General features: G+C 37.7%; 3 protein-coding genes across 3 annotated transcripts in view; 1 reads left to right on the forward strand and 2 right to left on the reverse strand.

The window, feature by feature from the left end:
• Positions 1-13,133, reverse strand: part of LOC137616738 (uncharacterized) — a 48,285-nt gene extending 35,152 nt beyond the window's left edge. Inside the window, exons 1-2 of the mRNA XM_068346740.1 lie at positions 13,030-13,133; positions 12,715-12,757 (exon numbers count right to left, since the gene is read on the reverse strand). Of these exons, the coding sequence (XP_068202841.1) occupies positions 12,715-12,745 (31 nt within the window). The 5' untranslated portion in view covers positions 12,746-12,757; positions 13,030-13,133. The remainder of the gene's footprint in view (positions 1-12,714; positions 12,758-13,029) is intronic.
• LOC137616421 (uncharacterized) overlaps positions 1-20,000 on the forward strand; it is a 742,648-nt gene that overhangs the window by 492,950 nt on the left and 229,698 nt on the right. The gene's annotated exons all lie outside the window — the stretch shown is intronic.
• The window catches only part of LOC137616424 (receptor-type tyrosine-protein phosphatase T-like), a 209,195-nt gene that overhangs the window by 70,016 nt on the left and 119,179 nt on the right, over positions 1-20,000 (reverse strand). The gene's annotated exons all lie outside the window — the stretch shown is intronic.

Consider the following 20,000-nt stretch of genomic DNA (forward strand, 5'->3'; position numbering starts at 1 on the left):
TTACGGCAATTGACTGGACAGGAAATACAAGTATGCCTCTTTCCTTCTTTCTTTTATAGCTTTTCTACATAAGCTAAATGTTTCAATATAAGTGAAAAGCTTTCACTTGATACTCATGGATTTTTCTTCTCTTTACAGGAGGACCATCCGAAGTGCGGAAGTGTGTTCTGTAATGTCCGCAGTATGTTCTTCTGTGGACATCAACATTTTAGGAGGCACGCAGCATGCGCAGCCTCCTGAGGTGATCTCCGGTATTGGGACGCTCAGGTTTGTACAGTATGTTCTAACCTGATTACTGAGGCTTTTGACGACCCCAAGTCGACGGAGTCAAGGGATGCTGCCAGGGAAAAGTTATGATCCTGGGTGATGGGTTTTCAGAAAAACACCTCAGGCCCCTACCTTCCAAATGAGAAGATGAGGGCCTACCTTTTCCCTAAAACATCAGCCGATGCAGTCATTCCTCTGCCTCAGGTGGAGATACCAACTGCCCAGAATCCGGTGGATTCTGAAGTCTCGGCGGCCCTTCAAGACATCCAATTGGACGATAGGATGTCAGAGGTGTCGGATTCTAGAGAGAAGGACCTTCTAGGAGAAGATCAAGAGGAGGAGCTGTGCCAGGCTCCTCAAGTAGAAGAGGAAGAAATTGATGAGGTGTCGGTTACATCGGTTCCGGACCCAGAACCTGTTCCCTCTACATCATCTGGAGATACGTAGGCTTGTAGCATCACATGGGCCCCAAATGCGACTCAACGTGAAGGATCTTCCTTTGTGCTCGGATACCAATCCTTGGAGGTATGCCGAACACATGCCAATGACAATCGGGAAGATCGTCATATCTGAAAACTTGGGAGCAATTCCCCTGGAAGAGGTGGAATTTTGTCCCAATAAAGATTCCTACCCGGACTGTTATGTCCGCGTTAGGAAGGAGCCAGCCTCAATGGAGGAGACTGAGCCGAAGGAGGCCATAGTTTTTTACCATAGTAAAGCTCAGGCGTTACTATCGAGCTCGATGAAAGAGAAGGGCTTCTCAAACTCAAAGGTTCCAGCCATGAGTAAGAAGCTTCCCTCCTTTGTGGCCTTGCCTACCAGAGCCTTTCCCTTCATGGAAAAGGGATATAAGGCAGCCTTAAAGGCAGTGGAGGCAGGGAAACCATGCCCCTCCTTGGAGGAGTGCAAGCTGTTATCTCTGACCTTGCCCTTGGACCAAGGAGACTTGAAGGACGTACACCTTACCTTCTCAGTCGGGAAGCTGGAAGCTGATATTGCTAAACGTCAGTTCGGTGAGGAATTCCCTAAGCTGTCGGAGGTTCTCTTGCGCAGGGAGCAAGAGACGAAGGAACGACTTGCGGCATCGATGTCGTTGCAAACGACATTAGAAACGATGGCAAGTGACCCCAAGATCCAGGACATGTTCATGGTAGTGGCCAAAACCCATCTGGCCACAGTTACGAAGGATCTCCATAGCTTTATTAAAGCTAGGAGAGCCTGTAGAGAGTTCGTGTTTGCCTCGGCTGTGGTGAGGCACGAACCAAGGAAACTGATCTCCTCTCGTATCTGGGGTAAAGACCTCTTTCCCAACGATGTGGTTAAAGAGGTAGTAGACAAGGCCGCCACAGAGAATAGGAACCTTCTCAAAAAGTGGGGCTTAGATCTTAAGAGGAAGTCTTCTCAGGATGAGGGTCCCCAACCCAAGAGGAAGACAAAAAGTCCTAGGCCATCTTCTCGGCCGGCTATACCTTACCGACAGCAACAACAGCAACAACTTCCTGTGACCGCGGTGCCTCAGATAGTGGCACAACCTCCAACCACGTACCAGCTGGTACCTTAACAAGTCGCCAGTTTTTAACCCAGCCTTCGAAAGGCAGACCTCTTCCTTTCATTCTAGGGCTAGAGGAACAGCCAGAGGTTCTTCTAGACGCCCTTCAAGAGGAAGGGGATCCAGGGGAGGACGCGGTCAAGGAGGCAAGGCCTCAGATCCACAACAACAGAAGTGAGATGCTTCCAGTAGGAGGGAGGCTACAGCTATTTAAGGATCGCTGGACCTTCGATCCCTGGGCCCACAGCCTAATAAAGAATGGACTAGGTTGGAGTTGGAGCAGCCCTCCACCTTAATTTCCTCAATTCTCCCAACACTCAACCCTCGTTCTGGAAGAATACGTCCGAGAGCTCTTAGAAAAAAGAGTGATACGGAAAGTTAAGTCCATCAAATTCCAAAGGAGGCTGTTTTGTGTTCCAAAGAAGGACTCAGAATAACTCAGAGTCATTCTAGACTTGTCGCCACTCAACAAGTTCATAATGAACTATAAGTTCAGAATGCTCACACTTCAACACATAAGGACCCTACTGCCCAAAAGGGCATATACTGTCTCTATAGACTTGTCTGACGCTTATTGGCATGTTCCAATTAATCGCCACCTCTCCTCCTACCCAGGCTTCAAGTTACATAGAAAACTTTACGCCTTCAGAGCCATGCCTTTCGGGCTAAACATAGCCCCAAGGATTTTCACGAAGCTCGCGAATGCAGCCGTCCGTCAATTACGCCTAAAGGGAGTCCAAGTAGTAGCCTACTTGGACGACTGGCTGGTGTGGGTAGCATCCAGGATAGAATGCATGCAAGCTTCTAAGATAGTGATCCAGTTCCTGGAACATTTGGGATTCAAAATCAATATCAAAAAGTCTCGACTTTCTCCAGCTCAAAAATTTCAGTGGTTGGGAATCCATCGGAATTTGGAGTAACATCGACTTTCCATTCCTGGGAAGAAGAGGAAGGAAATAGCAGGATCTGTCAAGAGACTGCTGAAATCCAAACGGATATCAAGACGTGAACAGGAGAGAGTGCTGGGCTCTACAGTTTGCTTCAATAACAGATCCAGTGCTAAGAGCACAGCTAAAGGATGCAACAAGAGTTTGGAGGAAATACGCATCAAACGCGCGAAGAGATCTAATAAGACCTCTACCGACTCGACTGCGAACGCTTCTCAAGCCGTGGTCCAATGCCAAGCAACTGAATAAATCAATACTTCTTCAACCTCCTCCCCCGTCAGTAACTATCCACACAGACGCTTCAAAGGAAGGCTGGGGAGGTCACTCTCATCAGAAGAGAGTCCAAGGAGCTTGGTCCAATCTTTTCAAGTCATTTCACATCAACTTTCTAGAAGCCATGGCAGTACTCCTGACTTTAAAGAAGGTATCTCCTCGCCACTCGACCCACATAAGACTGGTTCTAGACAGCGAGGTGATAGTGAGATGCCTGAATCGACAAGGGTCGAGGTCCCCTCAAATCAACCAAGTGATGTTGGCCATTTTTCGTTTGTCAGAAAGGAAGAAATGGCACCTGTCAGCAGTTCACATTCAAGGGTTCCGCAATGTGACAGCGGACGCTCTATCCAGGTTTACACCAATAGAGTCAGAATGGTTCCTAGATGCAGGATCGTTCTCCTTCATCTCGAGTCAAGTCCCGGAGCTGCAGATATGTTAGCGTGGTACTGTTATAAACACACATTAGATTTTTAGTCAAATGTCTCTTCAATGTGGTGTAATGTTAGACTTAGTAGGTTACTTCTTCTTCTGAATAAGTCTAAGTAAGTTAACTTTTAAACAGTTTATTTCTTTAAAAACAGTTATTAACATCTCCATCACAGGAGTATAGATGGTTTGGTCGGATGACCGTTCCGTATGACATCTTGACCAGAAAGTGACTAAAATATCCATATTGATGTGAAAGTCTAATTAGTTATCTCAGCACATAATGATTTATTGTAAACACAACATAAATACCGGAAGGTACATACATCCCTTCAAGAGACAACTCTTTCTCACGGCTTGGTTGTGCTTACTCTTCATGAAAAATGTTACATTGCATTTGAATAGCAGTGTCTTGAGTTTTGCATCCTAGTTAGGACTGACTATGGCATTTCTCACACTCGCTCCTAACTTCCATATTGACTTCTTAGGTCATGGATTTAAATATGTAATTTTACATACATTACAGATGGACCTCTTTGCGACGAAAGACAACAAGAAAATAGATCGTTATGTGTCCCAATACGAGGATCCGCTAGCGGAGGCTGTGGACGCTATGTCCCTAGACTGGAACAGATGGTCTGGTATTTATCTGTTCCCTCCGCACAACCTCCTTTTGAAGGTCCTTGACAAACTGAGATCCTTCAAAGGGAAGGCGGCAATAGTGGCCCACAAGTGGCCAAATAGTGTGTGGTTCCCTCTGGCATGGTAACTACACCTAAGATTTGTACCGCTACTGGATCCATCCTTGTCTCAGCGAGTACAGAAGTCGACTGTCTTCGCTTCACCACAGAAGACCAGAAACCTACATCTCATGATTTTCTCTCCCTAGTGAGGAGGAAAGGGTGAGCAGCCGACACAATACTATTGTTAACTGAATATATTTCCAGACCCAACGTTTCTTTCCAAGAACATGCTACCCACCATCAGGTGGGGTCCCTAGAGAATCTGCCCTCTGAAGGAAGATGTATCTCTATGTCCAGTGGGGTGCCTAAAGGTCTATCTTCATAGAACTTCAGACTTTATGGGAGGACAGCTGTTCAGAGGAGAAACCTCGAGCTCAAGGTTATCTATAACTAAGGGCGAAACTCACCTGTGTTATTCGCAAATCGGGTCCTGACAGTACACCCGCTAGTCTTGATCCGAGAGGAGTTGCTTCTTCCATAAAATTTCCTTATTTATATGGACCTTGAACATCTTTGTTCGTACACCAGCTGGTGGTCATCCAAGGTATTCTTTATGCACTATGCGAAGCAAGTGGAGCAATTCAAGTAATCTGTGGTAGCAGCAGGTAGAATCCTTTAACCTTCTGTTTGAAATCTGTGAGGAACAGTGTTATTAATTTGGGACGATTAATTAAGAGGGTGGGTGTGTAGTCACTGTGTGTACTACACACTGAGCAATAGGCCACGAAAGTGTCCTTACGAACTGTTCCATTGATGTTGATGAACTATAGCATAATACGGACACTTGTGCCAAGCGTTTCTTACGCTAGTGTAATTAAACAGTATACAGACTGTAGCATTATTACTAATTCAATTGAAGTGGCAAGTCTGTTTCATGGTAGATGAAACAATATTTTCTGTTGACTGTTTTCTTTGTGCTTTAATGGATATCATCCACTTTTTATAAATTTTATAAAGGTAGACCTAATATGCACGTTTATTAAATTTTAATAAACTAGTTCATAGTGAACCCTGCGTTTTATTCGCTCACACTCATTTTCATGAGATATGTACAGAGCATTAAGATTAAAATATGGATATTTTTATCATGGTATGTCTTTTAAGATTGTTCCCTGATTCAAGCAAATTCCACTATCCTTAACCCTTCCTTAGGAAGGGTTGAGGTGGTATCCTATCGGGAGAGTGGCAAAGATGCAAATTTGTTCCTTAGCTGATATGACCTTTATCCGATAGTTATTAAGAGTAGTCACATTGGGGAAGGTGTCACAAATCCATTCTGACATTGGCGACTCTTATACAAACTTTGCTTCACAATGTATAGGGTGAGACCACTATACAAGCTTGTCATTTTGTCATCCATAAGTTATTATGTACTCCTCGAGACTTTTCCAGAGTCTAGTACGACTCTTCCCTGTAGGGGGCAGGAAGCACTAACACAGTTCATGCTTAGATGAAATGATGTATGACGGTAACATCATAGGTCTCTAGGTCTAGACGGACCAGGAATATGCTTTCTTGAGAGTACGGCACTGATTGAGAATCCACAGATACAGTAATGCTCTGGTAAACTTCCATCAGTGGCGATTCTAGGGGGGGGGGCCAGGGGGGGCCATGGCCCCCCCAGTTTTTTGGCTGGCCCCCAGCTTGGCCCCCCCAGTTTTTGTTTCCATATCCTAATTCTAAATAAGCTTAGTTTAGGCATATATAATAATATAATATAATATATAATATAAATATATACCTTATAAATTATACAGTATACTATATATACACTCAAATATCCCATCCTATCACAATAACTAGACGTAATCACAAAAAAAAAAAAAAGATGGTAACGTTGCTAGATTAAAATTATTGGAATTTTTTTTACACCTCCGTCCTCCTCGCCCGCTTGTGTTTGTGTGACGCGAATCAGACGCGTATGTTTCTTCCATGTATGATGTGATGATGTGATCAGTACATGTAGTCCGTTTCTGTGAGACTGTGAGCCGGTCAAGTCAGTTTTTACCCGATTAGTGTCTTATTGAGTGTCTAAAGCATAATTATTTGTGCATAAGTGCATTTGAGCATAAGTGGTATTCATTATTTCGTCTCATACAAAGTGGGAGTAGACTAGTGGCTATGAGATATTCGATCTTTATGTACAGTATGTGGGTGTTTCACATAAGAAGCGGATACGAAAATAGAGTAAAAAAATAATTATACGAAATCTTAGAAAAAGAATGAGAAGAATCTGACAGGCGGGTGTAAAGTAGCAAACAATGTACACTAATTTTTTTGTTATATGATGTAGGTCTATATCCCAACTCAAGTTTTAACCCTTCAACCCAGTGTTAACCTTTTCACAAACAGATCTGACAAAAGCCAAATATAAATATTGTCGTTAGCCATATTTGAAAGAAAATAACTAAATAGGCCAAAATACAAGTAGCTGGTGAGTCGGTGACAATTAACCCCATTTTATTTTTACATAGAAAACAATTCCTATAATAATAAAAATCGTCTAGGCCTAATTGTATCATAATTTTTGTGATTCGTGAATGTTGGCAGTGATAGTGTAGGCCTATATGTGCATATATTTATTATACTGTATACATGTTATACACACACACACACACACACCCACACACACACACACACACATATATATATATATATATATATATATATATATATATATATATATATATATATATATATATATGTGGGTGTGGGTGTGTGTGTGTGTGTGTGTGTGTATGTGTGTGTGTGACAGTGTGTGTGTGTGCGTGCTGTCATCATCTTCTATTCTTCCAGTCGGTAGTCGGCAAAACCGCAAATTTTATCACATTTTTCTGTGGTGACAGGTGTGTTGTGTTAATTGTGAATTACGTGTGATTATTTGATTTAATTTATTTTTTTTTCAGAACTTACTATCACAGATAATTTTATTGTACTATAGACAATCATGGATAAATTTGTAATTAAAAAACGCAGTGAATGTGATACACCATTGACAGTAAACCTTGAATCTGATAAACCTGCTAAGAAGTCAGAGGGAGACTGTGATCGTGAAAGTATTGGCAATCCTGCAAGATCAAGTTCACATGATCATCCAACAAAGAAACAGAAAAAGGAAGATTCTGCACCAGCTGACATTTCTCAATCTGCTTCTGAGAATCCTATTCAGGTACGATTAAAAGAGTATCCAAGGCATAGTGAAGGAAAGTCTCATGCTCGGTCTTTTGTGGGGGCTTGGTTCGACAAATATGAATGGGCTGAATATTCTAAAGAACGAGATGCAATGTTCTGTTTTGCATGCAGGCACTTTGCTCCACCAACATATGGCAATGCAGATGAAGCATTCATAAAGAGTGGCTTTAGACGATGGAAGAAAGCACATGGAAAAGATGGTGCCATCGAAAAGCACATTTCCTCTCAGTGCCACAAAACTTCTTGTATTGCATGGGCGGACTATCAACGAAATAAAGCTGATAAAACATCAATTGCTCAGTGTATAAGTGAGGCATACCAGAAGAAAGTTCTTGAAAATCGTCATTACATAAAGACATTAGGTGAAATAATCCTGTTGACTGTAACACAAGACATTTCGCAGAGAGGACATAGAGAAGGTGATGATGAACTGAATCCAGGAAATGTTCGTAAGATTCTCAGATTCACTGCTAAACGTGATCCTATTATAGCTGATAGAGTAGAAAGTGGTCCAAAAAATGAAAAATACACTTGTTCTGCAATACAGAATGAGATGATTGACACACTTGCATGTATGGTGAAGGAAGAAATTGCAGAAAAAGTTAGGTCATGTCATTACTTTTCTGTTCAAGCTGATGAAGCCAAGGATGTTAGTAAGGCAGAGCAGTTGGCATTAGTTATTAGATTTTATGATGAAATAGCAAATTGTATTCAGGAGTGCTTCATTTCTTTCACTCAGATGGACTTGTTGGATGCTGCCTCTATCACAGATATTATTTTGAAGAGTTTGGATAAACTGGGGTTGGATTACAAATCTTCTCTTGTAGGATTAGGATTTGATGGGGCATCAGTGATGAGTGGAGGGATTAGTGGTGTTCAGAAACGAATTCGTGATAAAGCTCCTTTTGCATATTATATACACTGCTATGGACACAGGCTCAATTTAGTGTTGATAAATGTTGCAAAGTATGTACCCGAAGCTGCTGAATTCTTTAGTTTGCTTGAAGAACTCTATATCTTTGCTAGTAACTCGGTAGTTCATGAGAAATTCATTTTGATACAGCGTGAAATGTTGCCTAAAGAACAAGTACGAGAACTGCAGCATCTCAGTGACACAAGGTGGTGGTGTCGGGCCACTTCGTGTGAAAATGCTCTACTCCGTCTGCAATGCATAATGAGACTTTTGAAGGAAATTTCTGAAGATGACATTGGTGCCCGAGCTGTATCCGCTCGCGGTTTGCTTGCCCAGATTGATGCAGAGTTTGTTTACTTATTGCAATTTTTCACAGATATTCTTGGAAAAGTTAATAAAGTGTCTACACAGCTACAGGATAAACAAGCAGACCTAGGAAAAGCAGCAAATCTAATTTCGTCACTCCATGAACATTTAGTTAATGTACGCAACTCTGACTTGAATGACCATTACTCTGAGAAGGTTAATGAACTCTGCAGGAAATGCTGCATTACACCAACAACAACAAGAAAACGGGTAAAGAATCCTCGTAAGCTTGATGGATTTATCGTGTTTGAAACAAGTGGTCAAGGATCTTCTGTTCCATGTCATGTGCAACACATCAGGATTTTCTATGAAGTCCTAGACTGCTTAATTAGTGAATTAGACCGTCGTTTCTCCAAAGAGTCAAATGCAATTTTCTGTGGTATTTCAGCTCTCTGTCCTGGAGGACAGACATTCTTGTTAGAAGAAGACTTGAAGGCATATGCAATGGCATACTCGGTCAGTCAAAATGATTTACAATATGAGATCCCTCTGGTGAAGAAATTACTCACGAAAGAGCCAATACAGCCTACATCCATTACACAATTCCTGTCATTCCTTAGTCCTTATAAGGCTGCATTTGACTGTTTGTACAAACTATTGTTAATATCTGTCACTCTTCCTGTTACCAGTGCTTCTTGTGAGAGAAGTTTTTCAAAAATGAAATTAGTGAAAACATTTCTCAGAAATTCCATGACCAGTGCTAGATTGAGTAATATCGCATTACTGTCCATTGAAAGTGCACGTGCCGAGGGAATTGATTTAGACTGTTTTGTTGATGAATTTGATAGCCGGCATGATAATCGTAGAATTAAGCTGCACTAAATAAACGTACTATAATCTACTTCACCTCAGGAAAGGGAAACTCGCCCTGTTGGCAACACTGCATTACTTCATGCATGCTTGCATGGGGTTTTAATATCAACATAATATTTACATTACATTCATAACTCATGATTCATTTTTGTTTTGAAGATATTTTTGCCATATTTTTGCGATTTTGTTAAAAATATATTGCAAGAAATACATATATATTTTTTTTTAAGTAATACGAATAACCTCCATTATCATAATGTTTGTGTAGGCATACATGTATATGTTTTACAAATGCAAGTTATGAAAGTAATGAGGTGTTATTATTGTCATTTGTTATTTCATTAATGACATAATATTGTCTTCAGAGTGCCACCTAGCCACCAACAATAAATGCCCCCCCAAAATTTATATTGGCCCTGAAGTGGCCCCCCCACTTTCAGAGTCCTAGAATCGCCACTGACTTCCATCAGGACGACATGGCCTGAGCCCAAAAAACGGATTTTGAGCGAAGCGAAAAATCTGTTTTTGGGTGAGGTAGCCATGTCGTCCTGATGGACCCGCCCTTCCTTTTATTGTAAAAGGGCTTATTGACCCCTCCCTATAATACAGTATCTGTACCATTTTGTATATCGCTACAAGGAATAAAGAGGGCGCTACCGCCTTCATCAGATACACACTGGAAACGGAATAGGAGAGATGCCTTATGAGCGGCTCTCTTTTCATTCTCGTTTCGGATTCTTGTCACTATATCCCCCTCGAAGGGTTAATACTGTTCGGGGCGAAGATAGCTATGTGACGTGTCAAGAATACGTCCTTTGATATTATGCGATATCCCTGTGAGATTATTTAGGGATATTCGCTCCAGGAGTTAGAATTCTGGATACCTTAAGGTAAAATTCTCTGGGAATATCACTGTAGTCAAATATACCCTAGAAATCTACCATTTAGGAACTTCCATCAGGACGACATGGCTACCTCACCCAAAAATAGATTTTTCACTTCGCTCAAAATCCGATATATATATATATATATATATATATATATATATATATATATATATATATATATATATATATATATATATATATATATATATATATATAGATATATGGTTTATATATATATATATATATATATATATATATATATACATATATATATATATATATGATTTATATATATATATATATATATATATATATATATATATATATATATGATTTATATATATATATATATATATATATATATATGATTTGTATATATATATATATATATATATATATATATATATATATATATATATATATATGTATACATACATATATGAATATATGTAAATATACATATATATATATATATATATATATATATATATATATATATATATATATATATATATATATATATATATATATACACACACACACACATATATATATATATATATATATATATATATATATATATATATATATATATATATATATATATATATACACACACATATATATATATATATATATATATATATATATATATATATGTATATATATATATATATATATATATATATATATATATATATATGTGTGTGTGTGTGTGTGTGTGTGTGTGTGTGTGTGTGTGTGTGTGGAAATACCGTTAAGTGGTGCTTGAATGCATTACTTCTGGAGTAAGGAAATTATTAATAATGGTCCGGATGACATAGTATTGGGCAGGTTGTGAATGTTGTTAAAGGTTTAAAGGGCACTCATGAATGGCAAAGGCAAGGCACAGTGACATTACCCTAGCTAGCAGGGCAATACCCAAGAGACTGACCATATATACATATGATCATCGCCTAAGGCCCCTCTCCACCCAAACTAGGATCCGATGGGGCCAGGTAATGATTGCTGATGACTCAGCAGGTAGACCTATAGGCTCCTACAAAACTCCCATCCTTAGCTTACAAGGATGGTGAGGTTGCAGATACTAAAGGAAATCTCGGTGTCCAGTCAATTTCATTTGTTATGTGTGTGTTTTGGAAGTGAAATTGTGAGATTTCCCAGAGTCAGATAACTTGCTTTCTTCCATATACATGATTACATATGGATAATTTTTCAATTCCACCGGCCTATCTCCTTTGTTCTTTGCTGATCAGTTTTGCATATTATGAGTTCTTTAGTTCTTTATATAATAAGTTATTAATAACTATTTGAGTTGGTGGTAAAGGTTCTGAAATATTTTTTGTATAAACCTACAATGTGAAAGCAGTATTCCAAAGAGATAGGTTGGGGGGAGGGGGCCGGCAAATTCGAGGCTTAGACACGTGGGGTAAGAATAAGACTTTCATCTTGAAAAAATTATCTCTTGACCACAAGAATGAATCAGGTCTATTATTCCATTATTAGGAAATGCAAAGATAAGTATAAAGACACAATTTTGACAGAAATAAATCAAACATGCAAGGACTGACTGTTATAGGTACAAGAAACTAAATCATGATAAGGATTGCGTTAAGAATTAGCTGTGAAAGAAGTCTTTGGGCAACATGATACAGGATTCTTGCCATACGGATGATGTAAGCATACAAAGTATACCAATAAGACTACATATTCTGTGACGATTGAGCAACAAAATTATATTTTCCGATAGCCAACAGAACAAAAAGATCTAAACATCGGTAGGTGTTTTATCAGATCAATAAGAAGAGAAATACATTCATGGTGCTCTAGGGTCTAGACAGCAACTCAGAAGTAGTTTCACATTCTCCATCAATTATAGATTAAGCATTTGGACGATATTATTATTATTATTATTATTATTATTATTATTATTATTATTATTATTATTATTATTATTATTATTATTATTATTATTATTATTATTATTATTATTATTATTATTTCTTGTCGGAGCTCTTGAGCTTATAACATCCTACTTTTACAAATAAGGTTTTAGCTCGCCTAATAATAATAATAATAATAATAATATTAATAATGATAATAATAAGCAATAACCCCAGTTGGAAAAGCAGGATGCTATAAGCCCAAAAGCTCCAACAGGGAAAAACAGCCCAATGAGTAAAAGGAAAGAGGAAAATACAGAAACTACATGAAATGAAAAGTTCAAATGCAAGCCATTTGGAAAAAATAAGCGGGTCAAATATTAAGAATACTTTATACAAGTTGGGGGAAAAGCAGTGTAAGAACATAGAAAAGTCGTCATTCATTTGCTCACCTAAAATCGATGCGAAGCGAATGGGCCACATCTTGAGAACAGGCTGTTGAAAAGAATAGTTTATTTTGGGTCTGCAAATTTTCATTACTTTCAGATGTTTCACCAAATAACTAAGACTAGAATCCAAGACTTTTATATTGTATATTTAGAAGAAAATTACTTATAACGAATTTTTTGAGACATTTGTAAAACATTGTCTGGCAGTTTTTTCTTTATGCTAAGAAATATATAAAACTCACAAACAGGGCACAGTTTACAGATATTTATGGCTATTTACTTTTCTCTTGAGTGCAAGAATCGTAAAAGGATAATTACCAGTTGCTTATGACAAAGTGATCTTGGTAGATGACTCCATGAAGACTAGCAGTACTTCAGCACAGGCGAAGGAGACACTAAATCATGACGCGATCCGTCATTTGGTTATTCTCTTAGATAACCCGTTTCCTATGACGTTGAAGATTGGATTTGATACTAGTAACCCTGTTTCTATTTTTAGATTATTTTTACATATAAATGCAGTCACGACTTTCTTTGAAATATATCCTAACTTTTTTTCTGAGTAAAACGTTTCTTTTTATTTCACTAGAATAAGTACTTTTTCTATTTTAACTTTAAAAATGTTATTATCATGCTCATGCAAACATGAGTTTTATACATTTTTTTCGAATAATTTTTTTATTGATAATAATTTTGATAATCACAATTCAATAATTATGAGAAGAGGAAAACTCTGATATTAATAACCCATTGGATTAGGAGAGCTTTGGTTTTGAATCCTCCAGTGATTGCCTTACCTTATTTCCTTATTTTTTGTTTGGGTTCCCCCAGGTCCCTCAGTGTGAGGCACCTCGTATATCCATAGAGATATTGAAAGAGCTGATTAATCATCTGGCAAATAGTGATATTATGTTCATTTGCTCTTATTCAGTGACTCTTTTGCTGTTATTAATTTCCACTTCTTGGTCGTATAACTTTTATCATTAAAAAAAAAAAATGGCTTATCTTAGGTTATGGCTATATTCTTTATTCTTTGTCAAAAGATGAAATACAGTGATAATTTTCTGTAACTTATAATTTGATTTAAACGTAAAATTATCTTTAAGATTTAGATAGCTGATGCAATTAAACTACAGTTTTCAAAACCAGTAAGTTTCGGTTGAACGTTACAAACTTTGAGCATTTCAGGTCTCCCCTGAATTTGACTAAACATCTGATGCTGATAAATCATTATCCCCATTGACTGATGTACCAAGTGAATTTTGAGACTTATCTGCTACTGCTTCTTTATTAGTGCTATATTACCAATTTACTTCCATCCAGAATATCATCTTTCTCATTCTCATTGGAAATCATCACACTAGATAATTTCACGTCTCTATTTCGAAATGTTACAAATATCCCAGCAGGCTTAACTAAGCTGTACTACACCTTTGCTTTTAAACAAGTGCTTGCAGAATTCAAATTGATAAATCAATTTTCGTTTATATTAGCCTACAATAGATTAAAAATTCCACCTGCCAGCCTTCTATATCCTCTGCTCAAGTCGAAATTTAACCATTAATTTTTTTTTTTTGAGACAATGCCACCTAAGTATCCGGACCATACAATAATTTTTTCCTTTTTTTTGACTTTCACGGGTTCTTTGCTTTCTTAATAATGACCGTTTGTGCGTGTCTTAATCTCAATATAATTAAGGTTATAACAAGAAATTAATCTTTTTTTGTAGGTACATTTTATTACTTGTCTATTTCTAAAACAAATTTAATACAAAGTTTATCTGTTTATTGTTTTTGAACTCTATGAAATATGACTAAGAGTATTTTACTAGACTTATTTGCTTGTCTAGGTCCTAGGAGACCAGTTCAAGCTAATACAGCTCTCCAACTGGAATGGAGTGAATAATAAACGATAATGGGTAAAATGTTTCCGTATTTTCATATTTTCTCTCTATAGCAAAGCATCTCCATAATATTGTTATTTCTTTTATTTTGTTCTCACAAGTAAAATTTAATGAGATATTTTCTCTAATAAGAATGATTCCATTTAAGGTTGGGAATCAGGGTTCTGGACAAAATTTCAAAATATCACAGAATTCTTTATTCCCTACTTTTTTCTTCGTCTGTTTATTTCCTCCTTTCTATCTCCTATCTTTGTTGATTTTTTTGGCATCATCAGTAAATCATGTTATGATCACTATCTGTTTATTTAGATTTATGTAGTTCAAATTTGGGGGACTCACCGCACAGTAGTAGACACTGAAGTGAAGATTAAGAAAGTTTTTAGGCATTTCTAACTCTGTCATTTTATTGAAAGCTGTTATTTTTATCGTCCTCTTTGTGTTTACTGTAACAGCACAAACATCTCGCCTGACTCTGATGCTTAGTCAGACATCCGTGAACGTACGCTAAACAGTGACATTTCACCGACAAGATAAAAAAGATAAGGACAAGGTCTATAGAATACGAGGTCTTCTCACGCGCAGATTAGTGAGGATATGGGGGTTTGGGGGGAGATAGTCCGTGACGTCACCATAGCCAATGCGTCCGAGTCTCCCTTGTCAACATTCATACAAATATAGGATTTTTTTGTTAATTTATTTGTAATTAATAACAAATTTATGATCTTAGGAATATAGAATTACTCAGCGGAAACAGTTCTGTATTTTGTGCATAAAAAATTGATCTAATTACATTTATTTACAAGAATAAAGGAATAATATATAAAAGCCTTAATTTTCACATTTTCACCACTTCCATGATAAACATGGTTATGCTTGTCTTACATCTTTCGTCTTACAAGTGAATAATTAAGAAACCAACTTCAACATTTTACTTACAGCTTTCCGAGATGAGCTAATGTTTCTATTCAAAATTCGAATTCTAAAAAAAGTACGAGTGCGTAAAAAATACCTAATAACTTCCTGAGGTTTTGAATAAGAATTAAAGTTATGTTTTATTTGCATGTATGCATCAAACACTTAATGCGCTTTGTTTCTTAATATATTTCTCTCTTCCTTATCGATGGTTTTGTACATCCAAACAAACACAAACTATCCATATCTATGGGATTTCTCTGACCTCACCAACTCTTCTACTTTGATCGCATTGGCCTGTATTAATCTTCAGCCTTCAAAGAAGAAAGTAAGTGTTAATTGTAAAGAGAAGTCAGACTTGTCTACAATTCTTCATCCAGTTCTCGTTTATCGACAATGACCTGGACTTTTAGGCATTTATTATGTAAGTTAATTCATTTTTTTTATTCACTTATGTCAGATATCAATGGAACTTTATGTATAGAATTTTTCCTAGTTTATTGTGATTTTTCGATTTTCCGTACATTATTTTCTGTCATTAGTGGCCGTCTGGGGCAAGACTGCCAATCTTCCTCCCAACAAGACTCCTTTCTCGAAATTGACTAGGTTACTAACAGTTCATTGACCCAGTAACTGAATTACAAGTAATTGATATAAATGTGCAAATTAAAATCAGTAGCCAAGAGCTTTATCATTTGTAGTGTTCATTTTCTCTTCCCCCCCCCCCCCCCCCACCCACACACACACTGAATAATCTGGACACTCCAGTATCAAACAATTGTTAACCAAGTCTCGATTAGTGCCATAGCCTCTGTACCATGGTCTTCCAATGTCTTGGGGGTAGAGTTCTCTTGCTTAATACAAATTCCATATAGTACTCTTATTTTTTTCATCCGACGTTGCAAACTTTGCTGATCTCAAGACCTATTACGTAAGTGCTTGATTAGTATTCTACTTAACTCTTTAGAAATCTTAGGTATCGGTTTACGACCACTAAGGTTCTTATGATGTAATCTGATAATATATTCGTCTTACTGACATCAGCAGATTACCAGTGAAATGAAAATCCAGAAGAATCCATTTCTCCGGAATATGAGATATCTATGAGATTAGCTTCTTTATGACCTTAGATAATTCAGATTTTAAAAAAGTAATGCTATAGTATCAATAGGAAAATAGACCCAAGATTAAATTTAGGTTACGACCTTTGTTACAAGTGATCAATATTGCCTCCAAAATACCTGTATGTTATTTTGTGTAAATTCATTAATATTTCTATTTAGTTACTGTAAGTAGAGAAATGACATCAGGATATCTATATGCAATGGTAAAATCAATATATTATTTTTAGACGCACATTTCTTTAACTGGGATTCACAATAGTTTTTTTGAGGGGTTGGATACTATACTTCATACAATTCACATGGAAATATTCGGGAAAGAATAGATCAGTGAATTTTTCTCTTTTGGTTACCGTATCTTCTGTGTAATCAGGGCTAAATACTCTTAGTGCCCTCATATACAGAGAAGAAAATGCAGATAACTTGTGTGCGTAACGCATTAGGTGATAACTGAAAGACTAGACAAATGCAGCTAACTTTATTTCAACAGCTAACGAGCTTTTTATTATATATTTCTGTTTAAGGAGGTCACAAAAATTCAAACAGATCAATGCAAGAAAAAAGAGGCTCAAACTGGTTCTGTTGACAGAGAGGCGTAAAGAGCGATATACAATTAATAAAAAGAAAGTACCCTTACAATGTACAAGTGTGAAACATATGCGGTACATGGCATCCCTCTTAAAAATGATATACATATGAAATAAGGCACCCTTCTCTTGAGAGGCATACTGTAGGCAGGTCATCCAGAAGGAGATACGCAGGTTTTAGGCGATCAATGGAGACCCAGTATTCTTTGCCACACATGTTGAGTAGGAATGCTTTCGGTGTACGACGGATCACGAGGAAAGGGCCCGTGTAAGAGGGCATTCACAGTAGCTTGCTATTGTCATTGCACAGGAAAAACGTACATTGCCGAGTGCAGATCTGTCGGTATGTGTTGCTTAGGTGGGGACTAATCAGTCTGGTGGCATGTAGTAAATTTTCCCATAATGTGAAGTTGACACTGGAGATTGTCGGAGGAGGTTGCAGACGGAAAACATCCGACAGGGACGACCAACAGGTCGCCATATACAATTTCTGCTGCCGAAACATCCAAGGCGTCATTAGGAGTGGTCTTTAGTCCCAGGGGGACGAGCCAAGTATTTTTGTCTCCCAACAGTTGTTGAGAAAGCTGAATAAGTTTTGCTATGCGAGCGGCTGATGATGGCAAGTACTGCTCCAGGAAGTATGATTTGAGGTCTTTGGACGTTATTGGGGTGTCCCCCTGCTCGGACAGCCAATCGGAGAATTCCGGGAAAGTGCCCTCGGGGATCGACGCAAGAGCGTAATCTGCTTTGGTGCTTGACCGAGTCACGCCCTTGATGCAAAACTGGTCCTTAGCATGCTGGAACTAGGCAAACACTTCTCCCCTTGCGAAGGGCGGTAGTTTCATTGAGGCGGCGTGTGCTGAAGAGGCAGGTTCGGTAGGCGGCATCCTCAAACAATAGGGCACAGCAGTGAAGTAGCAGGCGGGAGGGAGAGGACACTCCGCTGCTCACCAATGTGCATATCGCCAGTTAGGTGATAACTGAAAGACTAGGCAAATACAACTTACTTCATTTCAACAGACAGCGAGCTTTTTATACAACAGTTTCATTGTAAGAAAACCACAAAAATTCAAACAGATCAATGCAAGAAAAAAAAAAACAGGATTATACCAGTTCTGCTGACAGAGAAGTGTAGAGTTTAATATACAATAAAAAAATTACTGTTACAATGTACCAGAGTGAAAGACATGAGATGCACTTGTATATTTAGAATGCCCTGAATAAGAAATTTTATACAGCAAGTTATTAGGGGATTTTATGAGCATGGATAATTTAAACTTTCTTATTTAATCCCGTTGACCTTACAGATGTTGAAAAATTTCACGGACTTGACATTCCTTTGTCTCTTACCCACTTTATCACAAAACTAGTCACTCTCTTGTATAGTCTGACGGAAAAGATCTTACATAAAGAGATGATAACAGGGGAGTGGATACCAATTTCTAAAGGCAAGAAGGATGTTGAAATGTGTAGTAATCATAGAGGTATTGAACTAATATCTCAAATTTTGAATATATCAGATAGAATAAGGTGAATTATAAAAAGGAAGTGAACAACTGGGATTTATGAAAGGGAGTGGGACAACAAATGCTATGTTTTGTCTGAGACATCATGTTCATAGATCTTGAAAAGGCCTTTGATGATAACAAGGCACGAAATTTAGAGGACTTTGAGGGAGAAGATTGCACCATAGATGTATGTAGAGATGATTTAGGAGCTTTATTGGAATATGTATACCAGAGAGACTGAAGGATACGGGGTTAAGGTAGGATTACAAAGGGGATCAGCTCATAACCCAACCATTTCTAACATTATGATAGATTAGGTGACAGAAGAAGTAAGAGAGATGGGACCAAGGAGAATTTTGTATGCATATAGCATTGTGATGTGTGCAGAGGAAGGAGGTTCCAAAGAGGAAATGGGAGAGGTGGAGAATAGCAGTGAATGATAGAGAAACGAGGATAGGCAGGTCAAAGAAAGAATATACAGTAAGTATATTTCCATGTAAGGGGATGGAAGGGAGAGCATAAGAATGAATAGAGAAGAATTGAAGAAAGTATACAAGCTTAGATGTTCAGGTTCTATAGTAGATGTTAAGGCAAAAATAGATGATGAAGTAAAACATCGTATGCAAGAATACTGAAACTACGATCAGCATCTGCAGTCCACTGTGACAAAAGAGAGCCATTGAGACTGAAGGGAAAGTTCCATAGGACAGTGGTATGTCCAGCTATGCTCTATGAAACATAGCAACTGGTATGACAAAGAGAGAGAAGACGAAAGTTGGTATAGCAGTAATGAGAATGTTATTGTAATGAGAGAGGACAGGATTGGAAATTAGCATGTAAGAGAAAAATATTAGTCTATTGAAATGTCAAAGAAAATGCAGGAAGGAGACTGAGATATTACGGACATCTACTATGAAGGGAGGATGACTATATTAGAAGGAATGTTATGAAGTTGGAAGTGCAGGGTAGAAGAAGAAGAGAAAGGCCAAGAAAGAGGTTGAGAGAAAGAGGGGGTGAGCAAGAAGGGTAGAGAAAATTGGGGAGAGAACTTGAGAGAAAGGGGACTTGATGAAGCAGAAGAGTACAGGAGTGGTAGATGGAAGAGGGTCATCCAAAACGGTGACCCTGTGTAAATTTGTTTTAGGCTGACAATAATATATATATATATATATATATATATATATATATATATATATATATATATATATATATATATATACAGTATATATATATATATATATATATATATATATATATA

Source organism: Palaemon carinicauda, chromosome 22 (genome assembly GCF_036898095.1).
Source record: "Palaemon carinicauda isolate YSFRI2023 chromosome 22, ASM3689809v2, whole genome shotgun sequence".
NCBI classification, from domain to species: domain Eukaryota; kingdom Metazoa; phylum Arthropoda; class Malacostraca; order Decapoda; family Palaemonidae; genus Palaemon; species Palaemon carinicauda.